Below are 21200 nucleotides of genomic sequence, written 5' to 3'. Positions count from 1 at the left end.
GTCAGGACAAAACATGGGGAATCTGCATTTCAGTTTTATGCAGCTAAAATCTGGAACAGTCTTCCTGAAGATGTGAGACAGGCTTCTACTCTGACAATGTTCAAATCTAAGCTAAAACCAGTTTTGTTTAGCTGCACATATGACTGAAAGGATTTTTTTCTTTGCACTCTTCTCTTTTGTTTGTGATGTTATTAGTTTAGACAATCTGGACTCCTTTTGAAGCCTCTGTAGGTTTGGCCTCTGATGTCTGAGTTACTCTAATTATAAGTGTGAACAAGCTCTTCACAGACAAATATCTGATTTGTAATTCCGCCTAGATATTCCAAATATGAAAAGCAGTGTCTGGAGGCAGGGCCGGAGTGATACTAGTTTGATCATTTGTTGGGGTTTGACAATTTCGAGTTTTAGGGACTTTGGAATCCATATAAAAGTGTTATGTTTAACATGCCCAGCAGCTTGATAGTTTCCTTTTATCAGATGGTGGACAAAAAGGAATACATTAAAATGACTGGCTGGAATTTTATCAAAGTCAGAGACCAATAATACAAATGCAATTAATAAAGTTCTAGGTTTAGATTCTGGGAATGTTATTTTTAGGTAATTGTTTAAAAGTTAAATTTTGATTCACACTCCTCTCCAGAAGGTGGCGGAAGTGTTCACTTTAACCTTCTTCACTCCCGGAAATAAACTCTGAAGAAAATTCTTTAGCAGCAGTAGCAAACATCGTGCTACTCACAGAAACCTCTGTGAAAATGTCCAAAGATCAAATGCTGAGAACTTTTGTGACTGGGTGGCTGACTGCGACTGCAGAAAGAACGATAGTGGAGAATGAGGAGGAACTGTGTGACTCTAAACAGGAGAACCAGAGGAAACAGGAGCTGCTGGACTCGGCTCTGAAAGCTCTGAGCCCGAGGGTCGTGCTGAACAGACACGGTGAGTCTTGTTTATGAGCCTAAGTCTTATGAGCTGCATGAAGTCTTCTGTATCCTAGACACCAATCTATTCAAATATATGGATTGCTGTAATCTTTGTATTGCATGGATCTATTCAAATAAACACATGGGATGTTGTTAGCTTAAACCTGTCGTGAGTTGGACTAGTGGCCAGTCCTTTGATACTGCAGTGAAAAACCCTCGAGCGATCGCTTCACTTTAGAGTTTCAGAGCAACAAGCGACCAAGACTTCTCCAAACACTCAAGAACGTAAAAAGTGTTGACTTTGGGGGACCAGCACGCAGGCCGTGCTTGATGCTAATGAGCTGTTTGTAGCCGCGTCTCAGCTCTTCTTCTTATTAGGCCCGAGCGCCACAAGCTGGCGAGAGGCCTATTAATCTCGTAAGGCCGTGCGAAGCACGGCTGCGAAAGTGCGCACGTAGTGCGCACGAAATCGAGCGCGAAGCGCTCGCCCACTTCCAAACACTCACTAACGCACTCCTCCACTCATGCACACCCGTGCATACTAATTAGTAGTAGGAAAATGGAACATTACCGTTGTAAACGGGCGAAGCCCGTGCAAAAGTGCGCACTAAACGAGCACTTTACATTGAGATGACGACCGCTTCGCGGTCGTCATCCCCATATAAAGCACTCATTTGCGCGAAGTACCTCACGAATACGTTCCCCATCTCTTGCATGTTCCGTGCATATAAGCATGTAATGCAAAAAATGAACATTATTACTGTATAGAGGGCCAAAAACACAAAGTGGGCGGAGCCCACTCAAAATTAACGAAAGTACCCGTCAGTGACCAGGGACCCACACCATGAGGTAGGAAAGCGCGAGCGCTTTCCGAAAATGTATAGTTTATGATATTTGGAAAATGGGAAACATTGTTTTCGTATCGGAATATTATTCTTTCTTTCTTCTTCTCGGGACCAACCCCCCTATTTTTCACCCAGTGAACATTGACGAAAAGTCACAAAAATTTGCACACCTCTAAAAATCGTGCCTCTCTACATTCTGGCTATTTCCCTTTTCTAAAATAAAAAAAATTGGCGCGTCAGCGCCCCCAAATGTACCAAAAATGCATTGAGAGATGGGAAATGACCCAAAAAAAATTTGATCGTAGAATCATGAAATTTGGCGCAGAGGTAGATGGTGACAAGAGAAGTAAAAAATATTATTACGGCAACGCCGTCCGCCCAACCAAATGTCGGCCATATTGCTTCAAAAATGGCTAAACATGACTTCGGAGTTTTTCCAAACGTCGTACTTTTACGAACTCCTCCCAGGCCGTTGGCCCTAAAAAGCTGAAATTTGGTGAAAATGCTACTGAGGAGTGGGACATCAAAAGTTATCCAAATTACATTGATACCTGTCACGGTCTCTGTGCGGCAAAGCCGCAAACTGTAGCAAGAATTTCAGAAATCTCCCAAATTTAACATTTCTGCCGTTTGCGCAGATAAAGTCCGAATTGCGTCAAATTAGAATCAGTTGTTAAACTCTTTGCCCTAAACCTACTTGAAGTGAAATAAATTAATTTGGAGCCACAGCGCCCCCTAAAGATTTTATATGGAGGTTAAATATTTAGTTTTGCGAAATTATATGAAATTTGACACACAATTCAATTTTGGCCCCATCAAAAAAGTCAATGAGACCCATGTCATAATTGTTATGGCTTTGCCGTAACGATGACCGAAACCTTCCATGTTATTCCAATGGGGAAATCGCCAGAACATGTTTACACTTTAGACTTTCACAAACTCCTCTTAGGGCGTTAGACATATTAACCTGAAATTTGGTGAGACTCATCTTCAGGGGTGGACCATCAAAAGTTATCCACATTTTTATTCAAAGAGTCACGGTGTCTGTGCGGCAAAGCCGCACATTTTGCCAAGAATTCAAAATAAAATAGCTTTTTGATGGTAAAACAAAGGGGAGAAGATGTGACAGCGTCACAGATTCAGCAGTAGGCGTAATAAAAGGACAATTGGGGCGCGTTAGCGCCACCTCCTCTTGCGGCGTGGCGGCGGCGTAGCGAGGGCCGATCATTGCCGCTTGCGGCTATATTTATTATTATTTCCGGGAGGTTGTAGCTACGAGGCGCGATGCTGCCCTCTTCCGGTAAGAATAGACACCGTCAGATTATTGAATAAAAGCCAGAACTGTCAAGAAAAGTGAACGGCTTTTTCAACTTACATGAAAAAAACATTGACTCCGAGGTCAGGGAGCTCCTTAAAGAGCTGCCTTCTCTGTCTGCTGTATTTGCTGCATGACAACATAACATGATATAGTTTCAGGATTCCCACACTCACAAAGCCCATTAGGATGTTTGCTCACTCCAAACAGACAATCTGTAAGACAGCAGTGCCTGAGTCTCATCACGGCTGGGAAATTGCACCAGAAATGGCAAAGTACTGAAAATAACCAAGTTTCACTCAATATTTATGTAATATTAGATTTATGGGATTTTCATATTTTTTTAAACACAGCTTAATAGTTTATTTGCATGTTTGTTTTTAAAAATGCCTAAATATAGCTGTGACAGACTTTTACCACTAATTATTAAGTGACATCCACAACAATCTTTGACCAGTACTTGGTTTGCAGCGCCCCCTCTCTTCACTGCTCACATTTACAGTCCAGCTTGAGGCACAGACAGAACTTTTTAGACAAATTTAGGATTATGTTTTAAAACAAGCCTAAAGTAAATAGGAATATTTTTTAGTATAAAATAGTGGACACGTTGATTAGTTAATTACCAATAATTAGGATAGCATATACTGTATAAAACATGTTAATGGATAAGAAGAGCAGTATATATTATACTAATATAATTCACTTTTAAGAAAAAAACACATTTGATATTTCCAAACCTACAATACAGTTGTATATCATTAGAACAAAAAAATTAAAAGTCAAAAGTAATGTATTGAGTGAGATCCACGTTAATATAATAGATCCATGAGATTCAGGTGTTTCAGGTATTTGTTTAGCCCAAGTCATGAGCATGTTTGCTGTTTCTGTGTGAGACACCGTAAGGGCACCTAGCTCGGTATGAACAGTCTGCTTGCCTTAAAAGAGGGTTTTCATATGAGATACTGAAAAGTCCAAAGCAAGGTTCTCTTGGCCCTCTTACTCCAAAAGACCTGAGTCTCCTCAGGAGGTGGAGCCGACTCTGGCTCTTCCTGTACAGTGCGTCTGTGTTATGAGTCCAGTCCAGTTTGTGGTTCAGATGAACACCCAGGTACTTGTATGAGTCCACTCTCTCAATGTCCCTTCCTTGGATGTTCATTGGTGAGGGGGCAGCAGCGTCTGTGGAAGTCCACCACCATCTCCTTGGTCTTCCCCGCGTTGATGAGGAGGTGGTTCTTCTGACACCAGTCCATAAAGTCCTGCGCTAGTCCTCTGTACTCTGCAGTACTGTCCGTGTCATGTCTGAGGTCTACAGTGTAGAGGGTGAGGAGAAAGCCACGAGGACAGTGCCCTAGGGCGCCCCCACACTGCAGTTCCGAGTGTCAGACACAGCCCCGGGCTCTCAAAAACTGGGGTCTGTTTGTGAGGTAATCCAAGATCCACTCTGCCAGGTCACAGTCCACACCAGCCATCTCCAACTTGTCCCTCAGGAGCAGTGGCTGGATGGTGTTGAAGGCACTGGACGGATCCAAAAATAGAATCCTCACAGCGCTGCCAGGCTTCTCCAGGTGAGAGGGAGAGCGGTGCAGCAGGGAGATGACGACGTCATACACTCCGATGCCAGACTGGTATGCAAACTGCAGCAGATCCATGGCTGAGCTCACGGTGGAGCGGAGGTGGTCCAGGACCAGCCGCTCTTGTGTCTTCATCAGATGGGACGTGAGAGCCACCGGCCTGAAGCTGCTGTCTTTGGCGTGCAGTGTCTTGAGCACTGGTCTTAAGAGCGTGAGGACAAAGAGCGGTGTCTGGTCTCATCACTCAAAAAGACTTTCAGCATTAACGATTTTGAGAATAAGATGGTGTTACAGGTGTAAGTTTGACAACCAATGGTTTAGCCAATCAGAGGCTATTGAAGGACAGCCCTGCCACCAAAGATCTGCTCAGCTGATCAGAAGTCAAGAACCAGCTGAGAGAACTGACCAACAAAGGCTGTGAGACCAAATTTACATCATGTTATTTTGTTCTTCCAGTCTGAGGTGCATGAAAAAATGTCTGCTTATGAAGTATAAATTGGCATTAATGTGGTTGACCATCACTTCAGGATCACTCGCTCCCGTGGCTCTGCTGCTGCCTCCCTCCATTTCTGGAACACAAGTCGAGTTTATAAGCAGAGATGTGTGGTTTTGTCTTGATTTAGTCCCGGGGGTGAAGGGCAGCTCTTTGCGCATTAAGCAAAAACAATTGAAGATGAATTTAATCAAGAAAATATGCTCTGAGGCTTCTTTTCAATATTTTATTTTGATTTAATTTTTTTTAAATTTTATAAAAGCATTGAAAGACTGGAAATCCTCACTTCTTTCATTTCCTGTATATGAGGCCATGACAAACATCTCCCACAGGAGGTGCTTTTGAATGCCACAGTTATCAGTCATTGGATCAAACACTATCTCCATATATGGACTGGCACCATCCCACTTCAGCCTCCAACGGCCAAGTCCAGCCTCTTTACGCCAGCGTTAATGTCAGCAAGATGGCAAAATAGCTCCTTAGCCCCGCCCCCTGGAAAAGGCCCCTGTTTACGCTACCTCCAGGTATAAAGTACGGCCCTAAAAGTCTAAATCAAGTTCACTCTCCTAAATGGAGCTCAGTATGAACTAGATTTAGACAATAGTTAGGTATACAGAGGATTTGTAGAAGGACAAAAGCCTTGATGGAAAAACACAAACACATGTTGAATTGTGGCACAATTTAACATTGTGTTAGTTAAATTGCGCAAAAACTATTTATTGTAAATTGTTTGTAAAACAATTTACAATAAAGTGCACTATAGGCCCATAGGCTTTATAAGGCATATTACAATCCTAGTTATATTTAAAGAGCATCAGTCTTCATTGACTTTGATCTAAAATCGTAAAAGTGTGCCAAAAAGAAATCAAGATTTTATTTATTCAAATCGCCCGGCCCAATGGACGAGTCTGCGTAAAGAGTTAACACATTTATTTCCTGTGTCCTGCAGGTGTCCAGCTCCCCTCTCGGAGTCCTGGTCCTGATCTGAAACAGGAAATCCCAGAGACTCTTCTGATTAAAGAGGAGCCTGAAGAACAGCGCATCAAACAGGAGGAAGAACAGTGGCAAATGTGAGTATCAAACATTTTATTTATATTCCAAATCAAGTTAATGTCCGGTGGCCATTTTAGAGAAGTTTTTAATCTCTGTGTTTGTGTGTGTTTATACATATATACACATACTGTACTTTTTGGACTTTATGCTGCTACTTTTTTCCCACGCTTTGAACCCTGCGGTCATTACAACGCTGCGGTTAATTTGTAGATTTTTACTGGCTAATGGCCAATGGGGGGCACTCTAGCAAGAAGTGCTAGCATTTGACACACTGTAGAAGAAGACGTCTGTCGACAGTGGTCCCTGTATTTAATCTTCAACACACTTGTGTGTTTTATTACAATCAGACTCATATTCATGGAGAAATGAGTCAATTGAGGAAGTAAATCTAGATGTGACAAAACCATAAAGTGGAGCACGGACATGCGATGTACGGGTCTGTAGTTTAGAACCTGGCGTATTGAAATGAGACTTTCTTGGCCAGACCTGACCCCTGCATCACTACTGTGGACCATATTTTTATTTGAATATCTCATGTTACCACGTTACTCTCGCTAAGCACAAGCTCAGGAGCAGATGAACCAGATATGAAGACACAGACACAGGTAAATCAGCTCACATAGAGTAATCAAGGACAGAGGGGACAGTTGGGACAGCTGTAATGTGTTTTTTGTTTGTTAAACTTCAAAATGCTGCGTGTTTAATTTCACCCTGGAGAGACTCACTCAGACAAACACACAAAGGAGCGTTTAGCAAGATTTATTACGTGGGTTATTTTTTATCCCCCCAGGGCCTGGAGACTGGTGGTGGTAGATGTGGAGAGAAGGTAGAGAGGATGATTAGGATGAGAGGGATGCAGAGGAGGGGAGGGGAGGTGGTGGGTCGCAGTGCGGTCTGAAGCGACCGAGCGGACTGCATGACGGTTTAAATGGGATCGGCTGTGTGCTGATTGGGAGCAGAGGAGGTGCGCCGTGCTACAGGGAGGAGTAACTTGGGTGCTTTGATTGAGGATGGGGAGCAGGTGCGAGGGACGATGTCCCGGGAGTCCCCTGTCTCACTCTCACAGAGGGACAGGCGGACGCCCGACATGGGTGCGTTGATAGAGGCTGGGGAGCTGGTGGTCCTGGTGTAGCAATGGATGAAGATAGGTAGAGTTAGGTCTTCCAGGCTGAATTTACCCAGGCTTCATTACAATCCAACTCATATTCACTGAGAAATTAGTCTAATTAGACCCGCGGCTCATTGGACCGTGGATGTGCCGTGATACCCTCAGTTCAAAAGACTTACCGTGTACTGTATGTGTAAAAATCTCACATTACAATGTGGGCACCTGCACCTTATTGACAGGTGCGCCTTATTGACAGGTAGTTCAGGTATATGGACAAGTTCTTGTTTCTTTGTAAATTTCATTGGAGCGGCTTTTATTCAGGAGTGTTGAATAGTTTGAAAAGTACAGCATACACATCCATATGTTTAATTGTAAAACATAAACGTCTTCTTTTTTTTCTGGTTTGGTCAAATATATAATAGTCATCTACATGCCATGCAATTTTATGTTCCAACAACTGTGACGCCGTGGATTATTTTTGATTGTCTAATATATTAGGCCAATGGTTCCAAGTACAAAGCAAACAGGAGAGGGGACCAGGCGCAGTCAGGTGACTGTTGATTTGAATTCTTGATGTTGGACCATCGCCAATGATTTTTTACAATGAAGTTGAATATTGAAAATGTGTTTAGCACTTTAAATAAATAAGGCCAGATAACAGAATCAAATGCTTTCTCATTGTTCAAACTTAAGATCGCAGCTTTGTTTTGTTATTTTTGTATCTGGTTCATTATGTGGAGGGATCATCACATGTTATCTTGCATCTGTCGTCTGTTAAATAAATCCTGACTGATCTTTGTAGATTAAATTTGGGAGTATTTGTTCCATTCTTTTGGACACAATTGAGGTGTATATACGATAGTCCACATTCAGAATAGAAATGTGTTTATATGAAGCATAGTCAAGTCGGTATTCGAGATACCATGGCTTCTTTCCAACTTGGACGGCTCTGAGTTTTTAAGTGCCCAGTAAACATTGTTGGACGCAAAGGAATAAGTGTTTCTTCTAGAGCTTTATACCAGTCTGAGGTGAACCCGTCACTCTCCAGGGATTTGCTGTCTCTTGATTGCACCTTTTATTTCCAACAATTATTTCAGCTCCTATTTTTTTATTTTGTTCTTCTGTCATAACAGGCAAATTGAGGGTGTCCAGAAAGGAATTTATTTCATCATCTTTATCTCCTGGCATCTCTAGGCATTTTTATTGAAATATTCTGTTGGATTTATACATTTTATCTTACTAAAGTATCATGTATTTTGCTTAACATTTAGTTTGCTTAAAAGTCTAAGAAGTGATTCTAAGTGCGTGAGCTGTTTGCAGACGGAGCAGTTTCTCATGAAAGCTGAAAACAGATGGAAATACCTTACTTGCTTCGCAACGACAGGACTAACTAACTTGTTAGCTTCATTACCAACCGTCTATGTCAATAGTGTAAAGTGCTGGGATGTATTAAAAGTGTGGGCCAGCTGTCCTGTATGTGACCAGTGACCTTTTCCACTTAGGGGAAGCTGGTTAATGTGTAAGTAGTAGGAAGGTGGACGCGGGAGACCGGCAGAGCGCTCAGAGTGGTGGGCTGTCCAGTGTGTGAACTGGAAGCCTGTTCCTCTTTGTCGTTTCTCCCCCGTATTCCACCGGGGTTAAAGATATGGATGGTCTCTAAAACTTCTTATTTCTTCTAACGTTGTCTTCCTTCTCAAAGATATAGTTCTATCATATTCCAATGATGATTGAAATTGGTCTTGTTTGGTTAAGATTGCATTAATTGGCTTGTCTATTAGTTTAAAATTTGTTCTTTCAGCTAATAATTTAGACAATTTTGACTCTCTCGCATATCTTTGTTTGGTAAGGAGCATTTTCTTAACTATTTCCTAAGGTCAGGTAATTAACTTCTCCTCTTGTCTATTCAATTTACATCCAGCTATTTTAGCTTTTCTTGAAGTTCATTTAGCTTTTTTTCTTTTGTTTCTTTTTTGCGAAGGCCATGGCAATAATTTCCCTCTTAAAACTGCTTTAGCAGCATCCCAGAGGATGGGCGGAGAAGTGTTACCATTCGCCAGATAAGTCAAACGTCGTTTGACATTTTTTCCTTAAACAGAGGGTCATTAAGGCTGGCATTGAACTTCCAAAGTGTAATTTTTCATCTTTCCTCCAATTCTACACAAATGTAGATAGGAGCATGGTCACTTAGGTCTATTGTGTCTGTATATGCCTCAGGGATTTTTGATCCGTCTTTATTGAAGATAAAGAAATTGTCTATTCTGGAGTAGATTGCACTGGGGTTTCATCTCCCTCTAGATGCCAATCAGTCCTATATTCTTACAGATTTGTTTAGAGTCGGCGATCACGCCGGCGTGATTGCACACTGGGTCGGCTTTAGGACCGCGCAGCATAAAAAACAAGTCACGTGGATGGCTGCCGTCGATTTCATGTCAAAGTGGAGACCCGAAGCTACATTTGAGTGACTGTTTCATGTAAATCCACCAAATAAAACCAAAGTTATGATTTTATAAATGATTTTATATTATACATTTTTAAATTTCAATTCCATAAATAAAGTGTGTAAAAATATGCGCTCTTTTATGCATTATTTATTATAATAACTGTGTCGTCTTTTGTGATACAGGAACGGAAAAAAACATATGCTTGTGCTAACCCGGATCTTCAGGATGCACACGAGTATATAAACATTCAGTCCCATGACAAATAGCCATTGCGAAAGAACGAACGAGAGGAATCAGTGCTGTTTTTTGAGTAGTTTTGGAGAGTTTTAGTATTTCAAGTATTTTATTGTCAGTAGTATAGTTGTTGTGAAGCAAAATAAGGCGCACACTTCATGTTGATCAAGCCGTTGACTTGTTACTTGCACTTTATTGTCATTTCAAATGAGCGACGAAGAAACTTTGGAAAGTTTGTCGTCGGATAATGAGAGTGACGACAATGAGATTGAGGAAACGTGAGGTAAGAAAGACAAACATTTTCTAACGGACTTTGTGTTTTATTGCTTTCGTTTATCTTATTATATTATTCTATTCTACTTCACTGTAGTTCAAATGCCAATGAACATCTTGAACTTTGAATAATCTTGAATCTGTTTACGTGTTTTGTACAGTGACGACGAGCAGCCTGGGCCATCAACAACCCCCACCCCCACAACAACAACCAATGCATGCATCCTGCACTGTGACATCAGCGCAACCCAACAGGTCGTTGGACCCATGACACACAAGAACTTCCTGTCAGAACTTATGTCCCAGCTATGCGGAGTGAACCAGGCAGGGGTTCCAGTTCAAAGGAGCACCAACCATGTTCCTGTTGCCATTTCCTATGTTGCAGAGGCCAAAGACAAAGCCACAGCAGGCCGCAAGACTTGTGTACGCTGTCATCAAGTTGACAAGAGAAGGAGGGTCACTCCATGGAAGTGCAAGGCTTGTGATGTGCCTCTCTGTGTCATTTTGGACAGAAACTGTTTTGAGGAGTGGCACAAATAGGGTTAGGGTTTTAATAGAAGAAAAAGCGCCAGTGGCTATACCTACTTTTTATTGTAAATAGTTGTTTATTGCTTGTATATATTACAAGAAGACTTTTATATGTTCATATTTGCACCTTGTGGTTCAATTTGAAGCTTTTTGAATGCTTGGTTGAGCATGTTTGAGGGTTTTACAATTAAAAAAAAACATAATTTTTCTAAACAAACTTGGTGTTTTCTGTGTGTTTTCTATCGAAGTGAAAAACTTACTAACAGATCATATAGGCGAGGTTGTGCTGAAAAAAAAGATACCCAACATTGGTCTTGTAAACATTTCTTTATTTAGTAGATCAGGGCAAAATTGAAGGTACCCAAAAACGGCCAAAAAAGCTCCAGACTCCGAAGAGTTATTTATTGCTCCTCCAGTGCACTTTCAGTTTGATACATCTAATGTGGGTTGAATTCCCCCCCACAAATTAGGGTTCCCTCAGAGTGGTTTGCAATCAGGTTCATATCATTTATATAGAAGGTGATTTGCGTACGTGCGTGTTAATATACCATGTCTAGAGAGAGTGATAGAGGGTGCAGACAACCAACAAATGGTCAAGTGCTGGAATTGAATCCATGATGCAGAAACAAGATGTGTTTTATGCTGCAGTTGCAGAGGTTGATTGGCCGAGAGGAATGATGACAGTACAGTAAACGTGATCACAAGTAGAATCAGTTTGGCAACATTTCATTGGTTTAGCCTGGGACATTGGGACACACTCTACTCTCTAACCAAATCATTGGATGTTGTGTGGTAATTTGTTGTGCACTCAGTGGCTCATATATTTGTGTTGTGCCATTTCTTCATATCTTCAAAGCACAAACCAAAGAAAGACACTCTGAATACATACTTTAGCCCAGACTTTATTTTTGCTTAATTTCAGGACTGTCATTTTGTGAAAAAAGTCCTCATGGAGCTCAAATTCCTTAATAGAATCTGAATGTATGTCTTTTAAGAAATCCTCTTAAAAATAACCAAAATTGCAAAATAATGAGTCTTAAATTTGACTTGTTCACCCCTGCAGAAACCTTAATCTTATTTCTTTTCAGCTCTGTCCCTGAGTCCAGTGCCGTCTGTGTGAAGACTGAAGAACCCTCCCTGCACCAACAAACACAAATTGAGCCAAAAGAAGAGGAAACACAGGGAGACGACGTCAGCTCAGAGCCACATTTCCACTCAGAGACTGAGGGAGACACAGAGCACTCTTCTGACATTGACAGTGATGAAGACTGGAGAGCTCCACTCAGAGGTTCAGCTGTACAGGAGGAGACAGAGGCTGATGGAGAACACTACAACCAAATCCAGATCAGAAGCACAAGCACAGCTGTACAAAACTCTGGTCAATACCCCAAATACAAGTCTGCACCAGGGACCAGTGTAAACAATGGAGACATGTCAGGAACAGGTGAAGGCACTGAGGGGAAGAAACACCAGTGCTCTGTTTGTAAAAAGAGATTTGTTTGTAAAGGAAATTTGCAAAGACACATGAGAGTTCACACATACACTAAACCTTTCAGCTGTTCAATATGTAAGAATAACTTGGCAAGTAGGCGTAATCTTGCAGAACACATTAGAATACACACAGGTGAGAAACCTTTCCGCTGTACAATTTGTAATAAAACATTTGCCGCAAAGCAACATCTTGCAAAGCACATGACGATACACGCAGACACTAGACCTTTCAGCTGTTTAGTGTGTAATAAAGCATTTGCCGTGAAGCGTATTCTTGCAGAACATATGACAAGGCACACAGGTGAGAAACCTTTCAGCTGTTCAATCTGCAATTCAGCATTTGACCGAAAGAGTAATTTTACACGACACTTGAGAATACACACAGGTGAAAAACCTTTCAGCTGTGCAGTCTGTGATAAAACATTTGCCGCGAAGCATCATCTTGCAAAACACACGACAATACACGCAGACACTAAACCTTTCAGCTGTTTAGTATGTAATAAAAAATTTGCTCACAAGCATAATCTTGTAGAACACATGACAATACACACAGTCGAGACACCTTTCAGCTTTTTAATCCATAATAAAACATTTGCCCAGAGGGGTTCACTTCAAGGACATGTCAGGAAACCTTTCAGCTGTTCATTTTGCAATAAAACATTTGTCTGGAAGGCTCATCTTGAAGAGCACATGAGAACACACACAGGCGAGAAACCTTTCAGCTGTTCAATCTGCAATACAGCATTTGCCCGAAAGCGTAATTTTGCACGACACTTGAAAGTACACACTGGTGGGAAACCTTTCAATTGCTCAGTCTGTAATAAAACATTTGCCCAAAAGCGTTATCTTGCAGAACACTTTACAATACACGCATATGAGAAACCTTTCAGCTGTACAATCTGTAATAAAACATTTGCCACAAAGGGTTATCTTGCAAAACACATGAGAGCGAGTAAATCACATTGAGAAACTGTAACTCGTATGTAAGGCCCATGTTATTCGCTACTTTCCTTTTATGTTCATATGCGGGAAATGTTTGCAGGAAAACCATTATAGACTTAAATGTATATTATTATTTTTGACAGACAATATATTGCCATTAAAATATCTTGATAAACTATGTTATTTAACATAGCGCTTTAGGCAAGGCAAGTTTATTTGTAGAGCACATTTCATACACAATGCAATTTAAAGTGCTTCACACAAGAAAAAATGCATTCAAATCACAAAGAAATGACAGAAATCACAAAACAGTTTAAGAAATAAAAAAGAAGAGTGCAAAGAAAGATCCTTTCAGTCATATGCACAGCTAAACAAAACTATTTTTAGCTTAGATTTGAACATTGTCTGTCTCACATCTTCAGGAAGACTGTTCCAGATTTTAGCTGCATAAAACTGAAACGCAGATTGTTTAGTCCTGACTCTGGCACCGGCAGGAGGCCCCCGCGACCCGGCCCCGGTCCCTGAGGTCCTCAGAGTCCGAGTCTGCACTTTGGTGCTAGGCCATGGAGAGACTTGTCAGGGCTTTTTGGGAGATAACATTGCCGGTGCCTCAGGGGGGTGTTGTGGAGACTTGTTGACGTGGACTGGGGAATAAGACGACTTCCTCAATCACACTGTCACGTTTTCCAAAGAGGAAGCAGAGACTGAGACTGACTCGTTCATCACCCAAGCTGAAGTCACTGAGGTTGTTTGCAAACTCCTCAGTGGCAGGGCTCCGGGGGTGGATGAGATCTGTACTGAGTACCTTAAGTCTCTGGATGTTGTAGGACTGTCACCGGGGTGGTGGTCCCTTTGTCAAGAAGGGGGATGGGAGGGTGTTTTCCAACTAAAGAAGGATCACACTCCTCGGCCTTCCCGGTAAGGGCTATTCCAGTGTACTGGGTTTTTATTAGTATACAGTTAGCATTTAACCAAGTGCCAAATATTTGACACTCATTCACAGACCGCGCTGCGCTCATGCCACTTGCATCATGCTCAGCCTCAGAAAAAAACGTGTGTAAACTGATGTGACGTGGGCTGTAGAGCGATCCCAGAATTCACCAGAGTTATCTTCACTCCAGCTTTAGAATAAATGGTTATTTTGTTTTTAATTTGTGGCACAGCGCAGAGGAGCGGAGCTGCATGATGTGGAATCAGCGCTTGGGTCGTGATACTAATGATAGTTCACTGCTGCCTTACTGTTGTTTCTTCCACACAGTGACCTGTGGCTTTGAGCCTTTGGTCCATGAAACACACGCGCACACATGTTTGTAATGTGTTCTGTTATCTCCAAATAAAGGTAATTAATCAGTATACTGTAAATGAAAAGTGTGTTTCATGTTCTGTCCAAACAGTTATTTATGAACTCACTACTGATATTGCTTAAACACTCTGAGTCTAAAGTTAACCAGCTCTGCCCAGAGCTGAAACGTCCATGTATTTTTGGCGGAATTAGCTTGACAGAAAAGAGGCTAAAACAGAATCAGAAAAGTTATCACGGAGCAGAATCGACACTTTTTTTGCATTAGCTGCCCCTCTGAAGAGGCACAACGTACGTTTGACGTTGCACTAAAGCACAATTGTTGTATTTTGTATAACTAAAACCTGTTCCCAGTGCATGTTGGTATCCGCCAGGGCTGCCCTTTGTCACCGGTTCTGTTCATAGTTTTTATGACAGAAGGTGCAGTCAGGGGTCGGAGTGTGTCCGGTTTGGGGACCACAGGATCTCATCTCTGCTGTTTGCAGACGATGTTGTCCTGATAGCTGGGATGAGAATCAGCACCTCCAAATCCGAGGCCGTGGTTCTCGACCGGAAAAAGGTGGCTTGCCCTCTTCAGGTGGGTGGGGTGTCCTTGCCCCAAGTGGAGGAGTTCAAGTATCTCGGGGTCTTGTTCACGAGTGAGGGAAGGATGGAGCGTGAGATCGACAGACGGATCGGTGCAGCGGCTGCAGTGATGCAGTCGCTGCATCGGACTGTTGTGGTAAAGAGGGAGCTGAGTCGAAAGGCAAAGCTCTCAATTTACCGGTCGGTCTACGTTCCTACCCTCACCTATGGTCATGAGCTTTGGGTAGTGACCGAAAGGACAAGATCGCGGTTACAAGCGGTCGAAATGAGTTTCCTCCGCCGGGTGGCTGGGCGCTCCCTTAGAGATAAGGTGAGGAGCTCGGCCACATGGGGGGAGCTCGGAGTAGAGCCTCTTGTTCCTCCACGTCGAGAGGAGCCAGCTGAGGTGGCTCTGGCATCTGTTCCGGATGCCATCTGTTCCGGATGCCTCCTGGGCGCCTCCCTGGGGAGGGGCATGTCCCACCGGGAAGAAGCCCCGGGGAAGATCCAGGACACGCTGGAGAGACTATGTCTCTCGGCTGGCCTGGGAACGCCTCGGGATCCTCCCGGAGGAGTTGGAGGAAGTGTCTGGGGAGAAAGGAAGTCTGGGAGTCCCTGCTCAAACTGCTGCCCCCGCGACCCGGCCCCGGATAAAGCGATAGAAGATGGATGGATGGATGTGTAACCAAAGCCCATGTTATTTTATTTTGGTGCTAAACACAGTTAATTGATGTGTATCTATTACGATGTCATATCAAGCTAACTTTACGGTTGTTTTGCTAAGGTGTAAGATCATGGCATTTAGCATTTACGCCCTGTCTTTGTGTTTCCCAGCTCTTACGGTGTATTTACAAGATTTACTGCAATTAAATCTAAAAATCATCAGTATGTGTGGAGGGGAGAAACAGAGATTGTTGTTTGTCCTTCTTCTGCTTTTGTCTGAAATGTACAATCAGACCCTGGCCCTGAGCTGCTCTGACACCTTCTGATTTTAAATTGGTGTCTGGTCTCAAATATGTTCATCTGAATGAGCCTAACTTACTACCAAAGATGGACATGGTCAGAATCTGGGTTAAAACAACGGGTGTGGATGTTGTTATAATATCTGAAACTTGATATGACTAAATATCTAAATCTATTTCTACTGAAGACATCAAAGGGGACATATTATGCTAAATTGATTTTGAAGCTTTTAACCTTGTTCTAACATTGTTCTCTCGTCAAAAACATACATTGAGAAGCATTTAGCTTCATTTGCGCTAGTTTAAGGAATCCTGGGTAGAGATTCCTCCTAAACAGTCCATTCAGAAACTCGACCATTACTGATGTTTACTCCGACAACTGACGTATCTCAGACGTCACTCTGAGAATATTCTCTGCTGTTTTTAAGTCCATAAATCATCAGCAGATTCGCTCTGTGCTTTTCTGTCATCTTATCAGTGAGGAAAAAATTTGCTTTTAAATGGATTTGTTTTTTTCTTTTCCAAAAGTCTTTTAAATGTGTAATGTTTTAAAGTTTCTTCAAAAGTAGAAGGGGGACTAATGCGTTACTTTACTGCGCTACTGTGTTATAAAAGTAACGCGTTAGAGTACTCGTGCATTACCACTAATCAACATTATTCATAATTGTAGCGGTCGCGATGACGTCACTTCCGGGTGCGGTGGCCACGCAGTGTGCAGAAAACACAACACCGCGAATGGAGCAAAGCTACATGGAGCTAATAAACAGTCAAATCATCAGATTTGAGGTATTTTCTCGATTGTAGTTGTGGACAAAGACATCGGGGGCTTGGGTAAAAGTTTGAACACTCTCTCACAGTTCCACAGTCACATGTCCTCACAGTCACATGTCCTCACAGTTCCACCGTCACATGTCCTCACAGTCACATGTCCTCACAGTTCCACCGTCACATGTCCTCACAGTCACATGTCCTCACAGTTCCACAGTCACATGTCCTCACAGTCACATGTCCTCACAGTTCCACAGTCACATGTCCTCACAGTCACATGTCCTCACAGTTCCACCGTCACATGTCCTCACAGTCACATGTCCTCACAGTTCCACCGTCACATGTCCTCACAGTCACATGTCCTCACAGTTCCACCGTCACATGTCCTCACAGTCACATGTCCTCACAGTTCCACCGTCACATGTCCTCACAGTCACATGTCCTCACAGTTCCACAGTCACATGTCCTCACAGTCACATGTCCTCACAGTTCCACCGTCACATGTCCTCACAGTCACATGTCCTCACAGTTCCACCGTCACATGTCCTCACAGTCACATGTCCTCACAGTTCCACCGTCACATGTCCTCACAGTCACATGTCCTCACAGTTCCACCGTCACATGTCCTCACAGTCACCTGTCCTCACAGTTCCACCGTCACATGTCCTCACAGTCACATGTCCTCACAGTTCCACCGTCACATGTCCTCACAGTCACATGTCCTCACAGTTCCACCGTCACATGTCCTCACAGTCACATGTCCTCACAGTCCCACAGTCACATGTCCTCACAGTTCCACCGTCACATGTCCTCACAGTCACCTGTCCTCACAGTTCCACCGTCACATGTCCTCACAGTCACATGTCCTCACAGTTCCACCGTCACATGTCCTCACAGTCACATGTCCTCACAGTCCCACAGTCACATGTCCTCACAGTTCCACCGTCACATGTCCGCACAGTCACATGTCCTCACAGTTCCACCGTCACATGTCCTCACAGTCACATGTCCTCACAGTTCCACCGTCACATGTCCTCCCAGTCCCACGGTCACATGTCCTCACAGTCCCACAGTCACATGTCCTCACAGTTCCACCGTCACATGTCCGCACAGTTCCACCGTCACATGTCCTCACATTCACATGTCCTCACAGTTCCACCGTCACATGTCCTCACAGTCACATGTCCTCACAGTTCCACCGTCACATGTCCTCACAGTCACATGTCCTCACAGTCCCACGGTCACATGTCCTCATAGTTCCACAGTCACATGTCCTCACAGTCCCACAGTCACATGTCCTCACAGTTCCACCGTCACATGTCCGCACAGTTCCACTGTCACATGTCCTCACAGTCACATGTCCTCACAGTCCCACGGTCACATGTCCTCACAGTTCCACAGTCACATGTCCTCACAGTCCCACAGTCACATGTCCTCACAGTCACATGTCCTCACAGTTCCACCGTCACATGTCCTCACAGTCCCACAGTCACATGTCCTCACAGTTCCACCGTCACATGTCCTCACAGTCACATGTCCTCACAGTCCCACGGTCACATGTCCTCACAGTTCCACAGTCACATGTCCTCACAGTCCCACGGTCACATGTCCTCACAGTTCCACCGTCACATGTCCTCACAGTCACATGTCCTCACAGTCCCACGGTCACATGTCCTCACAGTTCCACAGTCACATGTCCTCACAGTCCCACAGTCACATGTCCTCACAGTTCCACCGTCACATGTCCGCACAGTTCCACCGTCACATGTCCTCACAGTCACATGTCCTCACAGTTCCACCGTCACATGTCCTCACAGTCACATGTCCTCACAGTTCCACCGTCACATGTCCTCACAGTCACATGTCCTCACAGTTCCACCGTCACATGTCCTCACAGTCACATGTCCGCACAGTTCCACCGTCACATGTCCTCACAGTTCCACCGTCACATGTCCTCACCGTCACATGTCCTCACAGTTTCATCGTCACATGTCCTCACAGTCACATGTCCTCACAGTTCCACCGTCACATGTCCTCACAGTCACATGTCCGCACAGTTCCACCGTCACATGTCCTCACAGTTCCACCGTCACATGTCCTCACCGTCACATGTCCTCACAGTTTCATCGTCACATGTCCTCACAGTCACATGTCCTCACCGTCACATGTCCTCACAGTCCCACGGTCACATGTCCTCACAGTTCCACAGTCACATGTCCTCACAGTCCCACAGTCACATGTCCTCACAGTTTCACCGTCACATGTCCTCACCGTCACATGTCCTCACAGTCCCACAGTCACATGTCCTCACAGTTTCACCGTCACATGTCCTCACCGTCACATGTCCTCACAGTTTCACCGTCACAGTTCCTCACAGTTCCACCGTCACATGTTAAAGCCTGTTGGTGGTTTGCTTACAGTAATAATTGCCGTGGCGATAGATAAGGGCAACGTGGAGCTGTGTTTAACATGATTCATGATACAATGATACAAGTTTTCTTCCTAGCTTTTTGGGCACAGTTCCAGAGATAAAGTATACGTGACATGTTCTATTATATAAAACAAAATCAACAGAAACGTCTGATTTTGGATGATAACAATCCCTTTGCGATGCAGAACTTGAGAAGTACTAGATTACATGGGCGCACAAAAGTAACGTGAGTACTCTAACGCGCTACCCCCAACTCAGGACACAATAATGTGTACTTCATCATTATCTGTGAACTGGTACAAACGGTCTGAAGCTGACATCATGCCATTACATCAGAGCCAAATAAATATTTAAACTACAGTTAAATTGGAAGTAAACAATACAACAAACTGTACTATTTTGCATATTTTCAATGTAAACATCAAACAAAGACTTTGAATGATCCTCGCCGCCTCCTCGCAGTGTATCATAGACTAAACTTCAACATCCGTCTTCCTACATATTAACTATAGTTTAGCTGTTATTTGGGTCTGATGTAATGTCATGTCAATTTTAAGATTATTTGTACCAGTTTGAGGATGTACACTGTAACAGATTATTGTGCCCCATATGATAAATATGTTACATGATACAAGATGCATGAGAATATCTTGGTGTGGTTCACAATTTGGACTTGGTGCAGGAGGTGGGGGACAGAAGGGTCCTGGCTAGGCTCACGTCTATAATGGACCATGAGTGTCGCCCCCTGCAGGACACTCTGTCCGCTCTGGAGAGCAGCTTCAGTGACAGACTGATCCACCCTCGTGAAGGAGAGGTTTGGCAGGTCTTTCCTTCTGCTGCTGTCAGACTCTACCACAAACACTGTTAGCCCTGAACATGTGTCATTCATCCTCATAATCATGTGCAATACTGTGACATAAGATAAGATAAGCCTTTATTTGTCACACAATGGGGAAATTCCAGTATAAAAAAAAAGATAACTTAAAAACACTCTTGAAGAAAAACTCTTATGCTCTTAATAAAATAAGAAATAATAATAACAATAATAACACAATATAACAATCTTATTTACAGCTGTTATATGGATAGAAAATATTGCACCAGGATGATTGACATTATGTCACAGTATTGCACATGAGTATAACAGTACTACATGATTTTGAAGATGAATGACACGTGTTCAGGGCTAACAGTGTGTGTTATACAGTCTGACAGCAGCAGGAAGGAAAGACCTGCCAAACGTTTCATTCACACAGCAAGGGTGGATCAGTCTGTCACTGAAGAGTCTAGAGCACAGCCCAGGGCGGAGCTGGACTTCTTGATATTTTTGTCCAGCTTCTTCCTCTCCCTCTCAGTGATGCTGCTGCTCCAGCGGACCACACCGTACAGGAGCCGATGCCACCACAGAGTTGTAGAAGAGTGGCCCTCTTACTCCAAAAGGCTTGAATCTCCTCAGGAGGTAGAGCCAACTCTGGACTGGACTCACAACACAGACGCACTGTACAGGAAGAGCCAGTTTGTGGTTCAGATGAACACCCAGGTACTTGTATGAGTGTCCCGTCCCTGGATGTTCACTGGTGAGGGGGCAGTGGGGTGGCGTCTGCGGAAATCCACCACCATCTCCTTGGTCTTCCCCGCGTTGATGAGGAGGTGACACGAGTCCACAAAGTCCTGCGCCAGTCCTCTGTACTCCGCGTCATCGTCGTCCGTGATGAGTCCGATGATGGCAGAGTCATCAGAGAACTTCTGCAGGACACAGCTGTCCGTGTCATGTCTGAAGTCTGCAGTGTAGAGGGTGAAGAGAAAATGTCAATCATCCTGGTGCAATATTTTCTGTCCATATAACAGCTGTAAATAAAAGTGTTATGTTTATTAAGAGTACAAGAAGAAGAAAAAAGACATATTTTTTATTATTACACTTCTGTGCCTAATCTGTTTTTGTACCTAATCTGTGTTGCAACACT

At 43.4% G+C, this 21200-nt stretch overlaps 2 protein-coding genes across 2 annotated transcripts in view; both read left to right on the top strand.

The window, feature by feature from the left end:
- The window catches only part of LOC140360243 (uncharacterized), a gene marked incomplete at its 3' end in the record, with an annotated part of 68539 nt that extends 56345 nt beyond the window's left edge, over positions 1-12194 (top strand). Inside the window, exon 3 of the mRNA XM_072445452.1 lies at positions 11867-12194. Coding sequence (XP_072301553.1) covers positions 11867-12194 — 328 coding nt within the window. The remainder of the gene's footprint in view (positions 1-11866) is intronic.
- The window catches only part of LOC140360242 (uncharacterized), an 89023-nt gene that overhangs the window by 49326 nt on the left and 18497 nt on the right, over positions 1-21200 (top strand). Inside the window, exon 2 of the mRNA XM_072445451.1 lies at positions 12187-12222. Within this exon, the coding sequence (XP_072301552.1) occupies positions 12202-12222 (21 nt within the window). The 5' untranslated portion in view covers positions 12187-12201. The remainder of the gene's footprint in view (positions 1-12186; positions 12223-21200) is intronic.

The sequence above is a fragment of the Eucyclogobius newberryi genome, unplaced genomic scaffold, assembly GCF_026437365.1.
Source record: "Eucyclogobius newberryi isolate DKJ021-1_F unplaced genomic scaffold, fEucNew1.0.hap1 SCAF_15, whole genome shotgun sequence".
NCBI lineage: Eukaryota > Metazoa > Chordata > Actinopteri > Gobiiformes > Gobiidae > Eucyclogobius > Eucyclogobius newberryi.
This window is presented reverse-complemented; position numbering and strand designations above follow the sequence as displayed.